The sequence below is a fragment of the Malus domestica genome, chromosome 17, assembly GCF_042453785.1.
Source record: "Malus domestica chromosome 17, GDT2T_hap1".
Taxonomy (NCBI): domain Eukaryota; kingdom Viridiplantae; phylum Streptophyta; class Magnoliopsida; order Rosales; family Rosaceae; genus Malus; species Malus domestica.
In genome coordinates, this window is record NC_091677.1 from 17,766,554 (window position 1) to 17,788,359 (window position 21,806).

General features: G+C 40.6%; 1 protein-coding gene and 1 pseudogene across 1 annotated transcript; both read right to left on the reverse strand.

The window, feature by feature from the left end:
• Nucleotides 1-5,729: 5,729 nt before the first annotated feature.
• Nucleotides 5,730-7,097, reverse strand: LOC114822456 (probable CoA ligase CCL5; annotated as a pseudogene).
• A 3,608-nt stretch (nt 7,098-10,705) lies between these two features.
• On the reverse strand, nt 10,706-12,673 carry LOC114822457 (pollen-specific leucine-rich repeat extensin-like protein 1). The gene has a single exon (XM_029096813.1). The coding sequence runs from the start codon at nt 12,671-12,673 to the stop codon at nt 10,706-10,708; it is 1,968 nt and encodes a 655-aa protein (XP_028952646.1).
• Nucleotides 12,674-21,806: the final 9,133 nt, after the last annotated feature.

Below are 21,806 nucleotides of genomic sequence, written 5' to 3' on the forward strand. Positions count from 1 at the left end.
GGTTTCGGCTTCCAATTTCTTTTTCCTGGTTTCGTACTTAAATAGTACTCGTTGTCACGAACATGTGATGCGAGTTGGAACCGAATCGGATTTGTAACGAAAAAGTTACTCTCCGTTAAATTATGTTAAATACAGATGCTTTTGTACACGCGCGTACAAATTTACAGTGTCATAATACTGCCAAAGAGGCAGATTTTGTACATTTTAAATTGTACAAAATCCATCCACCAATCAATTTCAACTTTTCCTTTTCCCGGTTTCACTCTCCACCACTCATATCCTTTCCCTCTAGGTTGGCAACCAATCAGAAATCAAACCTTACAAACCCATCACCTAATCAATTTTCAAAAAGTTCAAACCTCATTCTCCCTCTTCTCTCTCAACTCCCTCGTCTTTTTCCTTCTCTGCAACATACATACATACACACTGAACCCCCACCGTGCCTTATCCATTCTTATCTCTGTAAGCTCAAGTTATGAACTTTAAACCTAGGCGTAGAGCTTGCATTGCACAGTGGTCACTGCCACTGTTCATCATTTTCTTCGATGAGTTCTTGTCGATTTTGACCAAGGTAAGGTCTCTAGACACTAGTTTTAAATTCCTCTCATCGAATTTGTGGATGTGTGACTAATTTCAAACATATTAGTGAAAGATCAACGTTGAAATGACTCAAAGGATCAGATCCTGAAATTTTTGCAACAAGGATCTATAACATCCCACATCACCCAAGGGAGTGATCCTTAAATGTATATTCCCATCCCTACTTAGCATGAAGCCTTTTGGGAGCTCACTGGCTTCGGGTTCCATCGGAACTCCGAAGTTAAGCGAGTAGCGCACAAGAGCACTCCCATGATGGGTGACCCACTGAGAAGTTCTCGTGTGAGTTCCTAGAAACAAAACTGTAAGGGTGTGGTCAAGGCCCCCAAAGTGGACAATATTGTGCTACGGTGGTGGAGCGGGCCCGGGAAATGATCTGCCGGGCTAGGATGTGACAAATTGGTATCAGAGCCAATCCCTGGCCGGAAGTGTGTCGATGAGGACATCGGGCCCCTAAGGGGGTTGGATTGTAACATCCCACATCGCCCAGGGGAGTGATCCTTAAATGTATATTCTCATCCCTACCTAGCATGAGGCTTTTTGGGAGCTCACTGGCTTCGGGTTCTATCGAAACTCTGAAGTTAAGCGAGTAACGCACGAGAGCACTCCCATGATGGGTGACCCACTGGGAAGTTCTTGTGTGAGTTCCCAGAAACAAAACCGTGAGGGCATAGTCAGGGCCCAAAGCGGACAATATCGTGCTACGGTGGTGAAGCGGGCCCAGGAAGTGATCCGCCCCAGGTTGAGATGTGACAGGATCCGTGGCCCTTTGGCAACTTTCAGACCAAATTCCCGACCAACCTCGACCATGACTAAACTCTTATTAGATATAAACTTGTTCTCTATATTCCTAACTTCAAAATGGCTTTTGAATCACTCTGTTTAGTTAACTATCGAGTTAGCTTTTCACTCTGAAAGTTGGGAAGAAATTCCCAGATTTCTGGAAATTAGGATCCGTGGCCATTTGACCACTTTAAAGCTAAATTCTTGGACAACATGGACCACATTTGAACTTTCTGTGAATATGGATCAATTCATTACATTCCTAGCTTTAATTTGGTCTTTGTAGAATTGGTTTTGGTTGAGAATCGAGCTCGATATGAGCTCGGGAAGTTGGACCAAAACCACAAAAATTGCAGGAACTCGTGATGAAGGCAAGTACGTATGTACTCATAGGCGTGTGGGCGTACGTAGTCTCATATGGGTCATTAGCACGTGCAGCGCGTGAATGCCAGTACAGCTACTTATGGCGGCGCGTCCGGACTCAGATTGACCTTCTGTCAATTTGTGTAGGTCTGTGACGTCGAGTAGATCGATTTCGTATATTCAAACCCTATGTTTGAGCAATCTACGAAGGTTTTATTTAAGTTTCCGTTTATGTGTTATTAAACTAAGTTAATTAGTAATTTCACATATAGGGGAAACATATCCCAAGGACGTACGGGGTCAAGCAAGGCTTGGAGACTTCATTTCGACTATGTATCTGTGATTGGGCAGTTTATTTTATACCTATACATATTGATAGTTTCCCTAAATGCGTATTTACTTCACTTTTACGTTTATATTGCCAATTATCATTATTGTGATATTAATTGTGATAAATGCTGCTATATGGTTGGGATATTACTGTCATGACATTCATACATATTTGTACATGCTCATTTTGCTGCACTGGTGTTAGTACTTGCCCAAGGCTAGGGCCAGTCCTTCACATGTATGTACATATCTCACCATTTGCTCGCCTTGGATCCAAGTTAGGTGCCAGTCCTGTCGGGTATATTTCATTAGGCAATCCGACTTGTATATGACGTGTTTCTGTATCAGTCTTCACGTGATCGTAGTATTAGAGCGTATTGATTTCACCCAGTCTGGTTTGTATCAAAAATTATCTGTTCGAACTTGTGTGTCAGCTTAGATGGTTGAGCCACTTAGCTATACTTGATTATCACATGATTATATTACTGCGGCATTTGATATATCATGACTTGCCATATTTCTGGTTGTAATGCTGTTGTATTATTGTTTACATACTTACATAGTATGTTTTAAGGAAACTATACTTGTTTTACGACGAGGGGTTAGTATATTCGAAAATAAAGGTTTTTACAAAACGTTGTTTTACTGACCCACTCAACTTTGTTTTTCGCCCCTCCAGGTTTAGTAGCTGTGCTTACGTATATACGAGGATTCTGGCAAATCTCAGGAGATGGTTACCTTCCGTGGTATAACCCTCATCCTATTCACTTTAGTGTCTTATGCTCTAACATCACGTGTGAAAAGGGTTCAATTCTGCTCACCCGCGCACTTTATTGTTTAGGCACTTTTACATCTAAATTTATTCACATTCTTTTTCCACTACACTACACTTTATGGCTTCGTCACCCTCCAGATGTCGGCCAGCACAACTCGATTCGGAGTCCAGTGGAACTTTTCGGGTCGGGGTGTGTCATATACAGTACATGCACATGATATGCACATAACTGGAGATTGAGCAATGAGTTACTTTTCGCATTAATAAGAAACTTTAACATAAATCTATTGGTATAGTGGATACAATTAAAACATAATTGTTACATATATAAGGTTACAGTGATAGTTTGAAAAGTCTTGTTACGTACATCAACCACCGCTTAATTGTGCACGTGGAAAACATGATACTCGTTGTCATTATTTCATGGACATGCATGACCCTTAACGTCCTCTAAGCTTTTTCTTAATTTTATTTTTTGCCGAAGCCAACTAGGTTGTGTACATACTCGATAAATTCTGGGGCCCAACATACGTGCATTATAACTAGTGAACATTCTCACTTCCCATATTAAGTTGTAGTCATGCACACCATATGAACACCACATGCACATTACGGAAACATTTTCACAAATTTCTGTAATTGAACACTTGAACCAGAAATAGTTTCATCCTAATTTTGTAGCATGTTGATGCACAAAACCGGAAGTCTTGGAACAACATAAATCCGACCATGAATATGCAAGAAAGTAAATAACACAAGATGTATCGTGGTTCATCCCAAGGTTTGGGCTACGTCCACATTGATTGTATTTCTCTGAGAGTATTTATGAGGGAGAGAGTGTAAGAGCTTTGCTCTAGAAGGAGAGGCTTAGGGTTTGTGAGGGTGAGGAGGCCTTTTTATAAATGAGGGCTCCTCCCCTTTTTACATATTCGCCATTTTCTTTATTACATAATTACATTTGAGTCCCCCGAGTATTTATACGAGGTCTAAATACGGAAGCCCTAAGCATGGTATAAACAGTAGTCCCGCAAGTCTTCAGTCAAGAGAGTTTTTTAGCTGGAGACTTGAAATTCAGTCCATGTGTAGGCTGAAGTAACTAGATGTTGTCTTGAACTGATGCTCGATATGAGGCAGTGCTTAATCTGAAATGATGCTCAACTAGAAGTAGCACATGCTGCGAGGCTGCTCGGCTCGTGGCTTATGTTGCCTTGGTTGGCTCGGCTTGTGGTGTTTGAAGGTGAGGGAGTCTCTTTTATAGAATAAGGGCTCACTCCTTAATACATGAATGATGGACTAGAGTTGATGTTCTCTAATGATGGTGAGGGAGTCCCTTTTATAGAATAAGGGCTCGCTCCTTAGTACATGAATAATGAGTTAGGAGTGATGCTCGTGGCGATGCGGTTGCTCAGCTGGCAGCGATACTCTCTAACGAAAGTGAGGGAGTCCCTTTTATAAAATAAGGGCTCGTTCCTCAATATATAAGTGATGGGCTAAGTCCCCCAAGTATTTTTCATGAGTGCTCTCTAATGAAAGTGAGGGAGTCCTTTTTATAGAATAAAGGCTCGCTCCTCAACACGTAGATAATGGGCTAAGTCCCCCAAGTATTTTCATGAGGCCTAGTTGAGGCCCAATATATGGTACATAATGTAGTCCCCCAAGTCTTCGGTCAATAGAGTTTGTTGGCTGGAGACTTCAAATTGAATCCATGTATGGGCCGAAGTGGCGGTTGTTCGGAAGCGGTATTTGTATACCCTGCACAGAAGCTTTGCAAGTGAAGCTTTGCATCTGGAGCTCTGTAAATGAAGCTTGTGAAGCTAGAGCTTTTGTAAATGAAGCTTTTGAAGCTAGAGCTCTGTAAATGAAGCTTTTGAAGCTAGAGCTCTGTAAATGAAGCTTTTGAAGCTAGAGCTTTTGTAAATGAAGCTTTTGAAGCTGATTGACATGAGTTATGCTCATGAATGTTTATGTTGATTGACATGAGTAATGCTCATAGATGTTGACATGAGTGATGCTCATGAATGTTGACATGAGTGATGCTCATGAATGCTGACATGAGGGATGCTCATGAATGTTTATGTATGATTGATATGAGTAATGCTCATGAATTTTTATGTATGATTGACATGAGTAATGCACATGTATGTTTATGTATAATTGACATGAGTAATGCTCATGTATAATTTGGGAGTACTGGACGTACTTTTTTATCACCTGGTTGGTGGTAATAGCAGCAGGTTGCCGAATAATTTTGGAGTATTGGGTGTATTTTTGATCACCTGGTTGGTGGTAATAACGGCAGGTTGCCGAATAATCGTGAAGTATGGGGCCTACTTTTGGTTACCTGGTTGGTGATAATAGCGGCGGGGTGTCGAATGATTTTTTATGGTACTGGGCGTAGTTTTGGTCACCTGGTTGGTGATAATAGCGACGGGGTGCCGAATAATGTTTTGTAGTACTAGACATACTTTTGGTCACCTGGTTGGTGCTATTTAGGGCTTATGGGCCTTCACCCTCCACACAACATTCCAGCCCATTTATTTTGGGCTTTGCCATTTTTTTTTTACCCTCTGATGGGGTTTATACAGATGTCTCCGAAAGATATGAAAAATAATTTACATCATTCAGAAATAAGGAAAGTAAACCACATCATTCTAGTGGCGTGTTTATTGGTTGCTTTTGCTTTCTGCTTTTGCTGTCCTCCCTGTTTCTTCTCTGTCCACCCTTGTTGCTTTGTAAGGTATCTTTTGTTTGCAAACCACTTGCTTTTCTTGGACAGCTTAGTCGTGCCCATCACTCCTCATTTTTCTTTTTTTCTTTTGCTTTCCACTGCGTCTCTGTCTCTGTCTGTCTGTGCGCTGCTGTAATGCATGTGCACCATGCACTAAAATAGGTATTGGAAAAGAAAACTGACATCCATGGGGAATGACGCTGCGGAGTGAGGGATGAGGAATTCTGAGGTGGGTTCTCTGCGACTCATCCAGTAAGGCAGGGGCAGAATGGTGTTGTTGACGGTGAGCCAGATGAGACCGTAGCCAAAGAAACAGGCAAGAACGCTGATTAAAATCATTAGCCATGGCGGGTGCTTCTTGGAAAGGAATCCGGGGATAAGGTCGAAGTTCTCGCCTATATCGTTAGCCATACCCAGCATGGTGAGCTGCTACTGGTTGAAAACCCACAACCGACTTCAGGGAGTGGGAGCAGAGTGGGAAAACGAAGGCATTACCGGCTGTAATTTGCACCTACACTACCGCTCCTAGGCCGACCCACGACCGTCGGGTGCCTGCATTCATGATCGTGGTGAGCCATAACTCTCCCATCTTATTCATCGCTAGTGGATGACCGCTGTCCGGATCCACAATCATAGCTTCCATGCTCGTCGAAAACAGCCCCGTCGTACCGTACTTGCGACTCTCCTCCAGTGAATCCGTTGACGCTCCGACTCCTGTCGATTTCGTCAATCCGTAACCTTGAAGAATTGTCACCATCGGATACTTCTCCAAGAACCCTCGATCACTTCCTTGCTCAGCGGGGCCCTACCCGATAACACCCACCTCAATAAACTCAGATCGTACTTGGCCTTCACCTGGTCGGCGACGTTAATCAGCGCCACCAGTGGCAGATAGCTGACACGGTTCCTCTGGATGGACAAAAGCATGTCATGCATCTCGAACTTAGAGAGCACGACAATCGTTGATCCAGAGGTAAGTAGGCCCGTCGCGAACGCCACCAAACCATAGATGTGGAACATGGGAACCGTGCAGAGGAACATTTGGTGGTGGTTATCGTCCAAATAGAACCGACCGATAACGGTCTGGACCATCGCTATCAGATTCCTATGAGACGACACCACATATTTACTCGCCCCCGTCGTGCCCGACGAGTAAAGCAGCGTCGCCGTGTCGTCCTAGATGATCGCTTCCCTCGATTTTAACCCATCATGTTTTTTATTCGCCATCATCTTTCCCAAGGTATTCACAATACTTTTATTATCAATGGGCGCATCAATTTCGTCATCGATAAGGACGATGGGGAGAGGAATTGGACCGGCGAGTTTGGGGATGAGCTGGCAAGTAGTGAAGGCGAGCACTGGTTTGGAATCGACGATTTGCTTGGCGATTTCTCGAGTAGTGTTGAGGGGGTTGGTGGTTGTCATGATCGTGCCCAGCGACATCACAGCCAGGCAGACGACCGGGAAGAAGATGGAGTTCGTGGACAGGAGAAAGACGACGTGGCCCTTTCGAATGCCCATGTCAGAGAACGACGAGGCAACTGAACGGACGATATCCCATAATTGAACGTAGGTGAGTTGTTAGCCGGTGGAGCCGTCGATGAAGGCCACGTTTGTTGGAAATGTGCCCTAAAACCAATCATGTGATGATACTTTACGAACATTTTACATGTTAAACTAATCTAGTTTAATATCAAGGGCAAAGATTATTCTTTTAAGCCATCTCATATAAATGTTATATGCTTAAACAATAAGTCCAAGGAATATGTAATTAGGAGAATGTAATTTAAACAAGTTAGATTTATGAGACCAATCTCTTTCGTATACATATCATAAACGTTCCTGATCATAGGATTGCCAATTCGGCATTGACAGTCCGTTAAGATCAGTACGTGCTGTGTCTTCTCTCATGGAGAGTGACTGGTCTCGAGTCATTGGTGTGATTGACACCAAGACAAGCATGTAGGTGCTCAATAGCGAATGAGTCCACTGAACACGATCAACGAAGAGTTCTCATACTCATGTCACATGAGAACTCATGGTTGGGATAATGCAAAGTAGTCCTTTGACCTGAGGCATCATAGCTGTCTTGTGGTTAGGTCCTTGATCTTTGATTATGTCAAAGTCACTCCATTCGCGGGTGTCCACGGCATAGTTGGGGTTAAGCCACTTAGCCATGGAAGCAAGTGAATGCACAACAAGGGATCTCTAACCTTCAAACCGTTTAAGGGAGAATACTCTATGATATGATTAAGAATCTCTGGCCAGAGTATGAATGAGATTTAGGAAGTCGTTCCAAATCACATTCAAGATAATCATATAAGTAAATGAATCACATTGGATAGTAGACATGAATAAACTATCAAACCAAATAATGTGGTCAAGACCATTGTATTAGAGAAAGACCGTATTGCATTGTAATCCTAAACTGATTAGCTTGGGTAACCATGATATGCTGCTAGGTGTCACTCATGGTTTGTGGAAGCCCTAAACGTGTATAAACACTAAAGGGAGAATTGAAAGTAAGTTTCAATTCACAATCGATTTGAAAGAGTTCTAAACGCCCACTGCCTTGCTAAAAGGAACCTAATGGATCGTACACCGTGTAAGGTAGAGATTGAAGAAACAACGGAGATGAGTGAGAATAATTAAATGGTTTAATTATTTATGGCAAGGATTAATTAATATGTTAATTAATCAAACGAATAAGTTCGTTAAAGACCTCGGGATAGTATTGGACCTTAAGGCCCAATGGGCTTTGAACGTCAAGTCCATTGACTTAAGTTGTATGACAACTTAATGAATAATGATTCACAAAGGCCCAAATAGCCCAATAATACCCTAAGGCCGGCCATTTAGAGGAAGGGTATAAATATGACTTTATAGCCAAAATTCATTTAGGGTTTTCTTTTGGGGAAAGGATGAGAACACAAGCTCTCTTTTCTCTCTAAAGAGGCTGGCCCCCTTGGAGGGATTAGCTAGTAATCTTTCTCCTCCAAGGTCACTCATCTCTTCTTCACATCTCATCTTGGTGTGGAGACTTAGAGGTTCTCAACTTTGGGAACTTGGAGAATCCTATTCTTCCATCCAAATCCATAGATCTAAGAAGCAAGGAATGAAGGCCCTCTCCTTGGGTGATTAGCCTTTGCTTATGCAAAGAGGAATCTACAAAGGTATAAATTTCTCAACTCACTTTGATTTGAGTTGAGTCTTGGTTCACCAATCTACTAGGCTTTGAATTTCATGGTTAATGTTTTGTTTTTAAGTGCATACAAGCATGATTCCGCCTTTTAATTGTTAATTACATGCTATAGATGTTGCTTAAATGAACATGTTTTTCACAAAATCTCCTTCAACGTTGCCACGGTGGGCCTGAGAGAAAATGAAGGTTGTGATGTCGATGGAGTCGTTGGGCGGGAGTGGTATGGGCTTACGCTTGCTGTAGAATACTGAATTAGAACTGCAGAAGCTGCTTCTGGCATCGACCGTCGAAGTGCTGGCCATCGTGTCGTTGAATTTGATTAACGATTGGATGAGATTGTTTTGTTTTGGTTTTTCTAGGAAGTGATTGGAAAATTGTGATATATCTGAAATGAGATTTGAGTGTTTTTCTTTGTTTTGGTAGATGAAAATGGAGATCCATAGGTGTTTTGGATTTTTTGCGGATCCACGGTGGACAGTGGTTGTGATGAAAAAATGGGAAAGAATCGACATAGCTTTTCGTGTTGTTTCCCACAGACGGCGCCAAATGTTGATGCACAAAACCGGAGGTCTTGAAACAATGTAAATCCAACCGTGAATCTGCAAAAAAGTAAATAACACAAGATGTATCGTGACTCACCCCAAGGTTTGGGCTACGTCCACATTGATTGTATTTCTCTGAGAGTATTTGTGAGGGAGAGAGTGTGAGAGCTTTGCTCTAGATAGGAGAGGCTTAAGGTTTGTGAGGGTGAGGAGGCCCTTTTATAGAATAAGGGCTCTTCCCCCTTTTACATATTCGCCCCTTCGTTTATTACATAATTACATTTGAGTCCCCCAAGTATTTATACGAGGTCTAAATACAGAGGCCCTAAGTATGGTATAAACATAGCACGTCAAAAAGTAAAGTATTCCATAACCCATAGACCTCAACATGAAACACAAACCCTAATTTAGCTTCTAAGTATTAATTCATCTTACAAACAACCTATTTATTCCATAAATCATTGATGTAGAAACTTGGAACTAAACACCCTACCTTACTATGTCTGTCGAAGCTTCAGTTGCCGAAAAAAAATAGAACTTTTTTCCAGGCAAAACAAAAAATATGGTACAAACCCCAGCTCACTCCTCTCACCTCTATCTTGCATCCCTTTGTTTGAAATTAGAAGTATGAGGTCAACCCAAAACTCAACTCACTTTATTCACCTCTCTTTAATCTGAGCTTAGAGATATGAGCTCAACACAGAAACCCAGAGCTTACAGAGCTCTCTCCACATCCCTTTCTTCCAAATGAGAAAAATAATGCAATGGATTGATAATTTTTAGTATTTATATTTGAGTATTTTAGTAATTATGGTTTTGTGCATGATGTGCATGACTTGTGCATTGCCGGTTTGTTCTATTTATGTTTCAAGATTAAGAAAATGTCCTAATTTTTATTATTTCCAAAGAAAATGGACACAAATTGTATGGGAAACAAACAACCAATTAATTCAGAAAAAATAGTATAAACATTGGCACCAAATCTTTAATTCCATACAAATTCTGACACTCATGTGAAATCCAAATCCGAATACTAATGCACTCCCTCTACCCCCTACCATATATTAACAAAATCAAATAAAAGAATTTTTCTAACCAACAACCATTAAATAATTTTAAACTAAAAATAAAAACCCTATACACCTCTGTATACTATACTTCCTCAATGTATATGTCAGAAAAAAAACTCATAACTCATAAACAACTCAAATCAAGATTTCTATCTCTACAATCCTTAAGCACAATATTTAAGTATCTTCGATCAATCACGTACTGTTTTTTATTTCAACTTTTCTACATGGCGATTAAGTTACCGCTACACCACAATCCTCTTAACTAATTACGCAATGCGTTTTAACTTTCCGGCACAGCAATAAGTAACTAGTTTAGATATCCGTGACATCTTCCTCACTTGAATGTGGGCCTAGATTGGACCTTCCCCTTACAGAGTTCATCTTCTCCAACTTCAAACCAGCTCTGAACCTTGCAATGAAGGTGTCAGCTTTGGTGTTCACATCCGGGCTCGGACAGAACATAGCTTTTGTCGGCGACTCTCCGCTCTCCGATGGAGTTTTACTACCAGCTTCCATGGTCGGTGATGGAACTGAATCCTGATCACTGTCGTCCAAATCAGGTGAGCCGCTGCGTGAACTGTCGTTGCTTTTGATCCTCACAAAGTCCCCATGCTCTGCGTATTTCATAACCGGTATACTAAATGGCGGTAGCGGCGGCGGCGGCGGCGGCGGTATTCCAACCGATGGCGACTCCCCGCCACTGTTCGCATTCTCATCATCTCTGTTGATGAAACTGGTCACCTTAACTGGAGGGAGCGGCTTTTGGGTTGTCATCGTGGGCCTGATTTGGGATAATCTCCCTGTGGAATTGATCCGTGGCAGCGGTGGTGGCGACGGCGGTTGTGGAATTGGGTGAATAGTTTTCTTGGGTTTGTTGGATTTCTTTGAAGAAAACAAGTTGTGAAAAACCGAAGGTGGTGGTAGCGGTGGGGGAGGAGGCGGCGGTGAGGGCGGCGGAAGTAAAGACGAAGGAGCCGAAGAGGCAGAAGCGAGGAGAGTCTCGAAATTTTCGACACTCTTTTGTCTCTGCTTCTTCCTACTCCTCCTTAATGACGTGATCAAGAACTCTTTAGTGGTAGCAACTCCCTTCTTCTTCGCATGTTTCCCAGCTGGCGTTTTCTTGTTCTCAACCTCCTTCGACATCTGCGGTGGCGATGATGGCGGAGCTAACAGCGGAGAAGGCGGGGCTTGGAGAGGCGGTGGGGGCAAATTATTCTCCACTTCCAAATTGTCGCTAGCATTCGAGTTTTCTTTTTCTCCAATAGCTTGGTACGTCCTCTTTGTCTTGCGCGGCGGCGGCGGAGGTGGCGGAGATTTTGTCCTCGGCGGCGATGGTGGCGGAGAATAGGATTGAATAACCTGAATCTGTGCGTGTGAAGAACTAAGAGGATCGGATTGAATAACCTGAATCTGTGCGTGTGAAGAACTAAGAGGATCGGGTTGAATAACCTGAATCTGTGCGTGTGAAGAACTAACTTGCTCCGCAGGGATCACAAAAGTGTTTACTGGTATATTCTTGGTCCGTAGTACACATCCTACTCGTGCTTGAACCTCTGCCGGTTCTTCCTGTGCTAGAACCTCTGCCGGTTCTTCCTGTGCTAGAACCTCTGCCGGTTCTTCTTGTGCTACAACCTCTGCCGGTTCTTCATGCCACGACCGGTGACGGCGGTGGAGCTGATGCTGCGGATCCGAATCCGGAATCCGATAACCGGCCACATGGGTATCGTCGTGGGATCGCCACCGTTCGTCCCTAACCACATTCCATGAAGGTTCCTGTTGACGCAGATCCGGGTACGAGCTGCTGGTCCTCACTCCTCTGTCCATCGTGCTAGTAGCACCACTGCTCTGATTATCGACCGTCCGACTCCGATCTGAATACTGATCGTACCACTGACGTGGGGTTGATGGGTTTGACTTCTCAAATTTCTGCGGAGAAGAAACATCGTACGACATGGGACTGCTAACATTGTTGTCGTTGCCACTGTTTCTGCTGAGAAATCCGCAAACAATTGCGAAGAGTACGAGGACGAGGTTGAGAGAATCCCAACTTTTTTTTACCAAATGGGGTCTAAAAATTTGAGAAGTGAAGGACAAGAGTGATGGGATTACGAAGAAAATGAATACCAGAGCTATGACGATCAAGGCGAAAACGAAGGCACCGGAGCTGAAAAAAACGGAGGAGGCAGAGCGGCCGAGGCGGCTGCTGCGATGGTTGGACTGCCGGAAAGAATTGGAGGCTTGGAGCCAAAACGGTGGCGACATGTTTTCCTCTTCTTCCATAGTGTTTTGGACTTTTTGTTCAGAAAACGGATGATAGATTGGGTGGAGGAGAGAGGTGAGAAGTGAGATTTCTTTTTCACACCTTAGCTTTTTGTTTTTGGCTTTTGGGGGTTGGTCTTTGCTTGTTAATGCTTTTGCTTTTTTGGTGGGTGCTTTTGCTGGACGAGGATCCTTGTTGCGAGGATCTAGAAAACAATTCATTTTAGTCGTTCATCATATATCTTTAAATTAAATTTCGTTTGGAACTAATTATGATTTCTGAACGCAGGATGACAGATGAACATATAGGATGAACTTATTTCTCGGATCCTCTTTGTGAGGATCCGAATAGAATCATGTTTCACTTTTGCTTATATGAAGGGTTATCTACAAAAGCATATTGAAATAGAGGAATGAGGATCCTCTCCGGATCCTCTTTGTGAGGATTCTGAAGATTTTCAAATCGTGTCCGTTTATCGTACATTATGTGATCAGAAATCATTTTAAATACTTTTATTTAAAATTATATATGAATAATTATTAAGAAAACTGATTATACGATAAATGAAACGATTTAAGGATCCTCAAAATTCTTACAAAGAGAATCCGAAGAAGATCTTCATTTCAAATAGAGTGTTGTGTGTTGCCTGTCATTTGCAAGAATGACAGCTAAATGAAATGTTAGATTTTTAAAATTTGAGAGAAAACTATGTGCTTTTAGGCCATCTTTATAAATTGGTAACGGTCATACAATCGTACATTCCGCGTATGACAATCATGTTCACATATAATTGTATTTTAATGAAACCTACATCACTGCAATTCAAGCGCAAGAACCCGAAACGATTTCAATTTTTTATTTCTTCATTTAAACTTAATATTTTTTATTTTTAAATGTTACCCCATAATGAAGATTTATAATCAAATTTATTAGCATATGTGGCATAATCACATCAGTTTCAAGAGGAAAAGGAAGAGGAAGAGCAAGAGGAAGATGAGGCGGAGAAAAAGAGAGAGTGTAGTTAATAATTTAATATAAAAGAGGAAGATATAATTAATAAAAACATATTGTATATTTTTGTTAATATTTTATTAATTGTAAAAAACATAAATTTTAGTACTGCCTAGATAATTCATTTTATGGGATGAAGATCAAGGTTCCAAAAAACGCTATGTGCTAGTTGGTCGGCAGACCGGGGCCTAGAGCTTAGGCCGCTAGGCGAGAATCTAGACGGACTAGGCGGATTTACATAAAACCATATAAATAAAATGCTTATTTATACTAAAAAAATTAAATAATTGTACTGAGATACATAAACTATAAAATAAAATGACATTTATTATTTTAAGTAAATTTATTATATATATTACAAAATATGACTTGTGCACAAAAGTTTAGGAATACTCTTGGTTTTGTAACGTTTTTTCTAAGCCTAATATGTTTTAATCATTGTTGAGCCTTACTTTTTAGTTTTCATTAAAAAAAGATTGGGCCTTTGTTTTCACATTAAATAAATAAATAAGTTATTCCTTAATTTTGAAAGAATTATCAGCCAACTTTAAAATCCTTAACTCTAACCTTAGCCGACATAACCTCTTCTCTGCAATTGCAGATTTACAGAGTCCTTTCTCCCTCTCTCTCTTCCTCTCTTGTCAAATCTTTGATGCCGACTCTTCTTCTACGCACGCAGACAGGGGACAAGGTGCAACAACATGATGAAATAGCAGTGAGATGCCAAAGATTCACAACCTTTGTGATAGGAGCATATTTATGCGACTTAGTTAGCTTGTTTTCTTGCATTTTCTTAGTTCGTTTGTGTTTATTATAGTGATTTAAGCTATTTTCGTGTGTTTGTAGGTCTAATTGGCAAAGTTGGCAAGAAAGTGCATTTTGAAACATTTTATAGTAATTTTGGGCTGGATTGGATTGCATGCATGTGGAGCACAAGGAATGGATGTTTTTGAAGATCAAGTGAAGCTAGGAATGTGCTAAAGAGATGGAGAAATCAATTCAAGTCTTGGAAGATTAGTATTCAGCTGCAAGGGGACCTAAATCCCTTCTAGAAGGCCTATCCCTTCTCTTATACATGTGCCGTACCCACCTTTCTAGAAGCCCTAGAAATGTGGCACCCCAAACCCTTTTAGAAGTCCCAAAATCTGCCACAAAACATTTTCTTTCTAGAAGCCTAAAAGAGTGGCGCCTATTCCCTTTCTAGAAACCCTAAAATTTGCATAAACCCTAGTTTTTTTCCCCCTTGGATTGGGCCAAGCCTTGTGTCGTAAACCCTAAGCCTCTCTCCATCAGAATTTGTGAAAACCCTAGCCTATAAAGATATGTTTTCACCCACAATTTCGACCACCCCCCCCATATAATTCTACACCTCCTTTCAGTCGCAAAAACACCAATTAACACCCTTCGCCGCAACTTTGGAGAAGAATGAGCTTTGTCGTGGCTTCCATTGGAGGAGGAGGACCTTGTGCGTAAGCCACCTGCAACCATTGGAGTTCTAAGAGTTATTTCTTCCCTCGTTTTAGTTTCAATATTTATTTCAGTTTACTTTTCAATTGCTATGAACATGTGTAACTAAGTTTTCTTAGTTAGAGGTGAATTCGAAGCCAAGGACATAGGTTTAATATGAATTGATTACCTTCAGTTATTGTTTCGTAAAACATGAATGTGATTTACTTATCTGTTTGATTGAGAACTTATTCTTGTGTGTTGATTAAGGATGCATACTTAGTTTGCATGCATGAATCTGATGCTAAAATATAAGGGAGTTTCAGCTAATAGTTCCAAACTTATATTTACAAGTAGTGAAGGTTGCTAGTCACAATCGTGTTAAGTAGATTCTTGGCAAGAGTATCATGCAGTTCATAGTTATGAATGCCATGTCAATGCTTATGATTTTCAAAGAACGTAATGATCTTTGATATGTATCTCTATCATGCTGTTCATGTAGGGAACTTGATGAGAATAATTTGGTTGCGATGTGTTGTCCATTCAATTCAATGAACTTAGGAAAATCTGAGAGTTAATTAGTGCATTCACAATTAATTTGGGGCATTGTCATTCATGGTTTGAAGAAACAATACTGGAAATCAATTTATGTGCATATGTTTCATGTGTGGAGAAGGACCCTCTAACTAGCTTTTCACCCTTGAATTCACCTTAATTTCGTTTTAACTTACTTTGTTTGCTGTAATTACTTAGTTTTGTCAAATTCGTCCAAAAACCCCCCTTAGTTCTTATTTGGTATCTTAGTTTAGTTAATTTTGTTCAAATATGTCCCCATTTAGTGTTTTGAGCCAAATTAGTTTAGAATTCGTCCAAATCACTCTTTAGTAGTTGTTTTGAGTCTTTTTAACTTAGTTTTACTGTTTTGAGTCAATTTGGTCAGTTTTGAGTCATAAGAGTCTAGTTTCCTGTTTTTGAGTCTATTTTAGTGTTTTAAAGTTTAATTTGTGTAGATTAGCAGCCATTCTAATCCCCAACCTAAAACGTTCCCTACTTACATATACTACAATCATAGGGTTTTAATTTGAGTGCTAATTAATATCACACCAAATTTTGGCGCCGTTGCCGGGGATTAGCAAAATTGCTAATCTTCCCCTAGTTATTATCGTGAGTTTCATTCTAGTTTTATTTCTGTTTTGTTTTGTTTTCTGATTTTGTTTTATCTTGTTTTCTTTGTTTTAGGTACTATTTATGACTCGAAGTTCTCAACCTATCAGTGCAAATATCTTGGAGTTCGACAACGATCAAGGAACTCTCTGCCTCGGCTATGGATAATCGAACAATCAAGGAACTCTCTGCCTCGGGATTGGACAATGTCGTGCCCTTATGCATTCAATACCCTTTAGCAGCCCAAGGCAAAACCAATGAGTTTTAGTTGACGTCAAGCTTGCTGCATCATATTCCCAAATACCATACGCTGTCCATGGAAGATCCAAACAAGCATTGGAAGGAATTTGAAGTAGTATGCTCATGTATGACACCCATCAACGTGGATGGGAATATTTTGAAGATGAAAGCCTTTCCATTCTCTCTTATGGACAAGGCTAAAGATTGGCTTTATGAATTAGCACCTGGAACCGTCACTTCTTGGGAAAGCATGAAAATAGCGTTCTTGGAGAAATTCTTCCTAACTTCAAGGGTCATTCTTTTGAGGAAGAAAATCAGTGGCATTCAATAAAAACAAGGAGAATCGTTTCCAGCATATTATGAGCATTTCAAGATGTTAGTTGCATCTTGTCCATAACATCAGATGAATGATGAGCTTTTAATTCAATATTTCTACGAAGGACTTCTTCCAATTGAGAGACAAATGCTTGATGCTTCAGCGAGAGGTGCTTTGGTTGACAAGACTCCAGTTGTTGCAAAGATCTTAATTGCAAATCGAGCCTTGAATGCACAACAATATGAAGGAGTTGGTGGAAGAGACCCCCCACGGCATCAACAACAAGTGAATAAGGTAAGTGCAATTTCTGAAATTCAATCCCAATTGGCTAATCTCACTGTTCTTGTGTCACAGGTTGTTGAAGGAACCAAAGTGCAAGGTGCAGCCATATGTGGAGTGTGCTCTATGCAAGGATATCTCAATGATCAATGCCCTTAATTGATAGAGAATAGAGGATGGGAAAGTGCCAATGTCGTGGGCTATCAAGGCCAAAATCAGTCACGGAATGATCCATACTCTAGCACCTATAATCCGGGCTGGAAAGATCACCCAAACTTCAAGTGGAGGGAGCCTCAACAACAAGGAAGATATAGACAGCCACCTCTCGAGCTTTATCAAAGGCCACTCACACCAATTTAACCAAAAACACAATCTGGCCAATCCAACTTAGGTTCGTCTTTGGATAATGATAAAGTTCTTTCAATTACTAACTTCATTGACGTAGGGATTACAAAATCAAGCCAAAGAAATTGGAGAATTAAAGAAGCAAACGGGGCAAATGGCGGAATTCATGGGACAATTTCAAGAGCAAGGCAAACTGCCTAGTTCAACAGTTATCAATCCAAATGGAGGATTCGAAACCGCCAACGCTATCACTTTGAGAAGTGGCAAGCAAGTTGGAAATGACCCATAACCATCCAAATCAAGTCAAAATGAGGATGAGAAGCTGTTGCTTGAAGAAGATGAGAAAGTAAAGCCCACGGCAAGGGTAGAAAAACCCTTGCCGCAGTCCCCTAAAGCCTCTAAGCCATCCACCACAGGTAAGGTTGTTCCAAACTTGACTCATTCTAACCCTATTCCCCCCAATCTGCCTTTCCCTCACAGATTTATGCAAGTCAGGAACGAAGAGGATGAACAAGACATCTTAGAGACTTTCAGGAAGGTGCAAGTTAATATCCCACTCCTTGATGCAATAAAGCAAATTCTGAAGTATGCTAAATTTTTTAAGAAGCTTTGTACAACAAGGAAACAGATTTCGAAGAATGAGGTGGTACATGTGAGTGAAAATGCCTCTGCAACGTTGCAAAGAAAGCTGCCACCTAAATGCAAAGATCCAGGTAGTTTCACCATCCCTTGTGTAATTGGTAATACAAGGTTTGAACATGCTATACTAGATTTAGGTGCATCAATTAATGTCATGCCATATTCCGTTTATGCATTTATGAATCTAGGAGAGCTTAAAATGACAGAGTTATTATCCAATTAGCCAATCGTTCTAATACATATCCGAAAGGAGTTTTGGAGGATGTTTTGGTACAGGTAGACCATTTGATTTTTCCTGCAGATTTCTATGTGCTTGACATGGAGGATTCAGCCCACTCTCCACCATCGTAAATCTTACTTGGACGACCTTTCATGAAAACCGCCCAAACCAAGATTGATGTGACCAAGGGAGCGTTAACAATGGCATTTGGTGGTGATATGATTAACTTTAAAGTTTCTGAATCTATTAAGAATCCTAATGATGTTCATTCTTGTTTTGCCATTGATGTAATTAAAAATATAGGGCAGGAAAATTTAGCACCAATTAAGAAGGATGAATTTCGAACCACCAACGAAGAGGGAATTAGAGTGGACCACAAAGAACACACCACTATCCTTAAAATACACAATCTAGCCGAGAGCACCCCTTGTGCAGCTGTTGACAGTGCTGCCACTTCATTGCAGCACATTGGTGAGCCACCTCCTCCAATTCAAAGTCATGTTTCAACTAATAGGTTTTTGCCTTGTATGGTATAGGCATGGTAAAAAATATCCATAATATCCCAATATTTCCATCGAAATTTCCGTGTTTTTAGACTACCGATATTTCTGATATCATTGATATTTTAGACCTTGCTAAGTCACTCATGTATCTTACCATGCAATGTATAAAGTGTAAAATATTGTACTAATTCATTATATATAAATGATTATGGTGTGTTTAAACTTTTTTCATTAATTACTACATATTTTCTACACTCACAATGTTTGCCAGCTCGCTATATAATCAACTTAAATCAGTTATATCTATCATGCAATGCTTTTCCTTCCAATTTTTTTGTGATAAACTAATAAATAATTGACTAAATAAACATCCTGCAAAGTTTCAATAAAAATTTCAAGTTTTTCTTACAATTTCCATGGTTTTTATTCAATTTTTATCGATATTGATAATATCCCGATATTTCTATCAAAATTTCCGTGTTTTTGGACTACCAATATTTCCAATATCATCGATATTTTATACCTTGGGTATAGGTGCCCAATCGAATCCAAGCTGGTGGGAATAATTACATTGACTTTAGGAAGCGAAATGCCACAATCAGGAAGGATCATTACCCTCTGCCATTCATAGATCCAATGCATGAGTATTTTGAGAAGCATTTGTGGAGGAAATACCCCTCCATGCTGTGAGCCCTACCGGAGCTTAAAAGGAAGTATCGTCCGACTGGAAGATGTTAAAGCAAGCGCTTCTTGGGAGACAACTCATGTGTTCAAACGAGGGCTTGATGGAACTCTAGCTCCATAACCAAATTTGCATTCTTAAACTCTACTTTTTCTTGCTTTTACTTTGACATGTTTGTCATGCTTGTTTGTTTTTTCATTTGCTTGTTTATGTGTGAGTCTATGTTGAAACATTGAGGACAGTGTTTGGTTTAAGTGTGGGGGGGGTAAACAAGCTGTTGTTGCATGATTTTCGTGGGTTTTTATCACCTAGCACTACTAGAGTTGTTTTCACTGTTTTTAAGTGTTTTTAGTGTGTTTTGAAGTGTTTTAATGTGTTTTGAAAGATGTTGATGCATAAAATTAGTGAGGACTTTGGTACAACAGAAAGTGTTAAGTTTGTGACCTTCGCTAGATTGCTCCAGTCACTAGTGTGGATAAGTATGTAAATGATAGAGACAGGGAAGCAAACACAAGATGTATGTGGTTCACCCAGATTGGCTATGTCTACGGAGTAGAGGAGTTCTCATTAATTGAAGGGTTTACACAAGTACATAGGTTCAAGCTTTCCTTTAGTGAGTATTAGTGAATGATTTAGTACAAATGACATTAGGAAATATTGTGAGAGAATGATCTCTATTTATATAAGAGAGTTTTTAGTTTCATTCTGACATTGACACGTGTCGTGTTATGATTGGCTTTTGATGTTGACACATGTTGCGATATGATTGGCTTCTGATGTTGACACGTGTCATGCTGTGATTGGCCTCCTGGTTGGAGGGAAACTCTTATGGGTTCTTGATGGTATAACGTTGATCGGTGCTCAGTAGTTTCGAGATTGGTCAAGTATGGTATAAATAGTACTCCCCTAAGTTCCCAAGTGAGGGAAGCTCCTTGGTTGGGGACTTGCAAAATCCAAGCTATTGAGTAATCACGAAACTTCTAAGTACCAAAGTGTGGTATCATTTTCACTTGCTTTATCTGTCTCATGTGGCATCTTTTCTAGAAGTATTTTTCCTCCATCCAGGGGTGGTATCTTTAACCGCTGAAGATGCACAAGGTAATGTATCAATTTCACTTAAAGCTTACTTGTAGTTTCAGGCTTGGTCAAGTGCGATACAAACCCTATAGTAGGAGTTCCCCAAGTCACCAAGCTAAGAGATTTGCCGAAGGAGGAAACAGACAAGGTAAGCAATCAGATTTCCAAGCAAGCAACCTGGATCGGAGGTTCGACTTCAGCTTCCGGTTGATTGTTCTCCTATCCTTGTGTCGTAAAGGATAAGGAGAAGCAAATGGAGAAGAGATGATATGAGATACTTTTGCTTTTGAAGAAGTAACTTTCCACAGGCTTATTCTTGAACTGGGCTGGAGGGTTTTCTGGTTTCCTTCAGAGTATAAGGTCGACTCAAGAATTTGAGGGTCAAAACAAGTCCATCAAATCTAGAGTACGTTCGACCCTGATGATATGGGATACTTTTGCTGTTGACAAAGTAGTGGATGTGTCGACACGTGTTTTGTTACGCTTGTCTCCACATGCTTCCTTCTATCCTTCTCACTTTCCTTATCTGTTCCTTAGGCATAGGTGGTATCTTCTCTAGAAGCATAAGATGTTGAAGATGAGTACTCGAGAGCAATGCCAGGTAAGTAATCAGGCAAAGGGTTATAGGCAGTCAGTTTTTGACTGGAAGCTTGATTCCAAGTGCTGACTGATTGCTCTCTTTCTCCTTGTCTTGCAGGTAAGAACAAGGCCAAAGGAAAAGACAGGGAAAAACCATGATATGGGATACTCTTGCTTTTAACCCTGATGATATGAGATACTCTTGCTCTGGTGTGGCTTGTTTATAGAGGTATTATCGGAAGGAAAAGAAGTTGAGTATTTCAAGAGACTCTGCTGAGAGTGCCTCTCGGATGTGAAGAAAAGTTTATCATTTTTTTTATTTGCAGGTTTGCCTGGCTGTGGAGGATGGAGGTCGATATATATAGGAGTCTCCCTAACAACAAGTAGTAGTGCTATTCCTTTACCCTTATTGGTCATAGCAATGTAGTGGGAGCTGCAAGCTTCACATGTTTTAACTTTGTCAGAGCACTTTGAAAAAGTGGTATGTGGTATCTGGAAAGCTGATGTTGCGTGTGAAGATTGCAGACAAGCTTTGTCCAAGGAAATCTGGCTCTCGAAGTTCGGAGAGCGATGCCTCTTCGGTTTTTGAACAAGCAATCATGTCGGGGATTTGGCTCTCGAGATTTAGAGAACAGTGCCTCTTCGATTTTTG

Coding starts and splice junctions, on each gene's coding strand:
- LOC114822457 (XM_029096813.1), bottom strand. CDS start 12,673: ATGGAAGAAGAGGAAAACATGTCGCCACCGTTTTGGCTCCAAGCCTCC.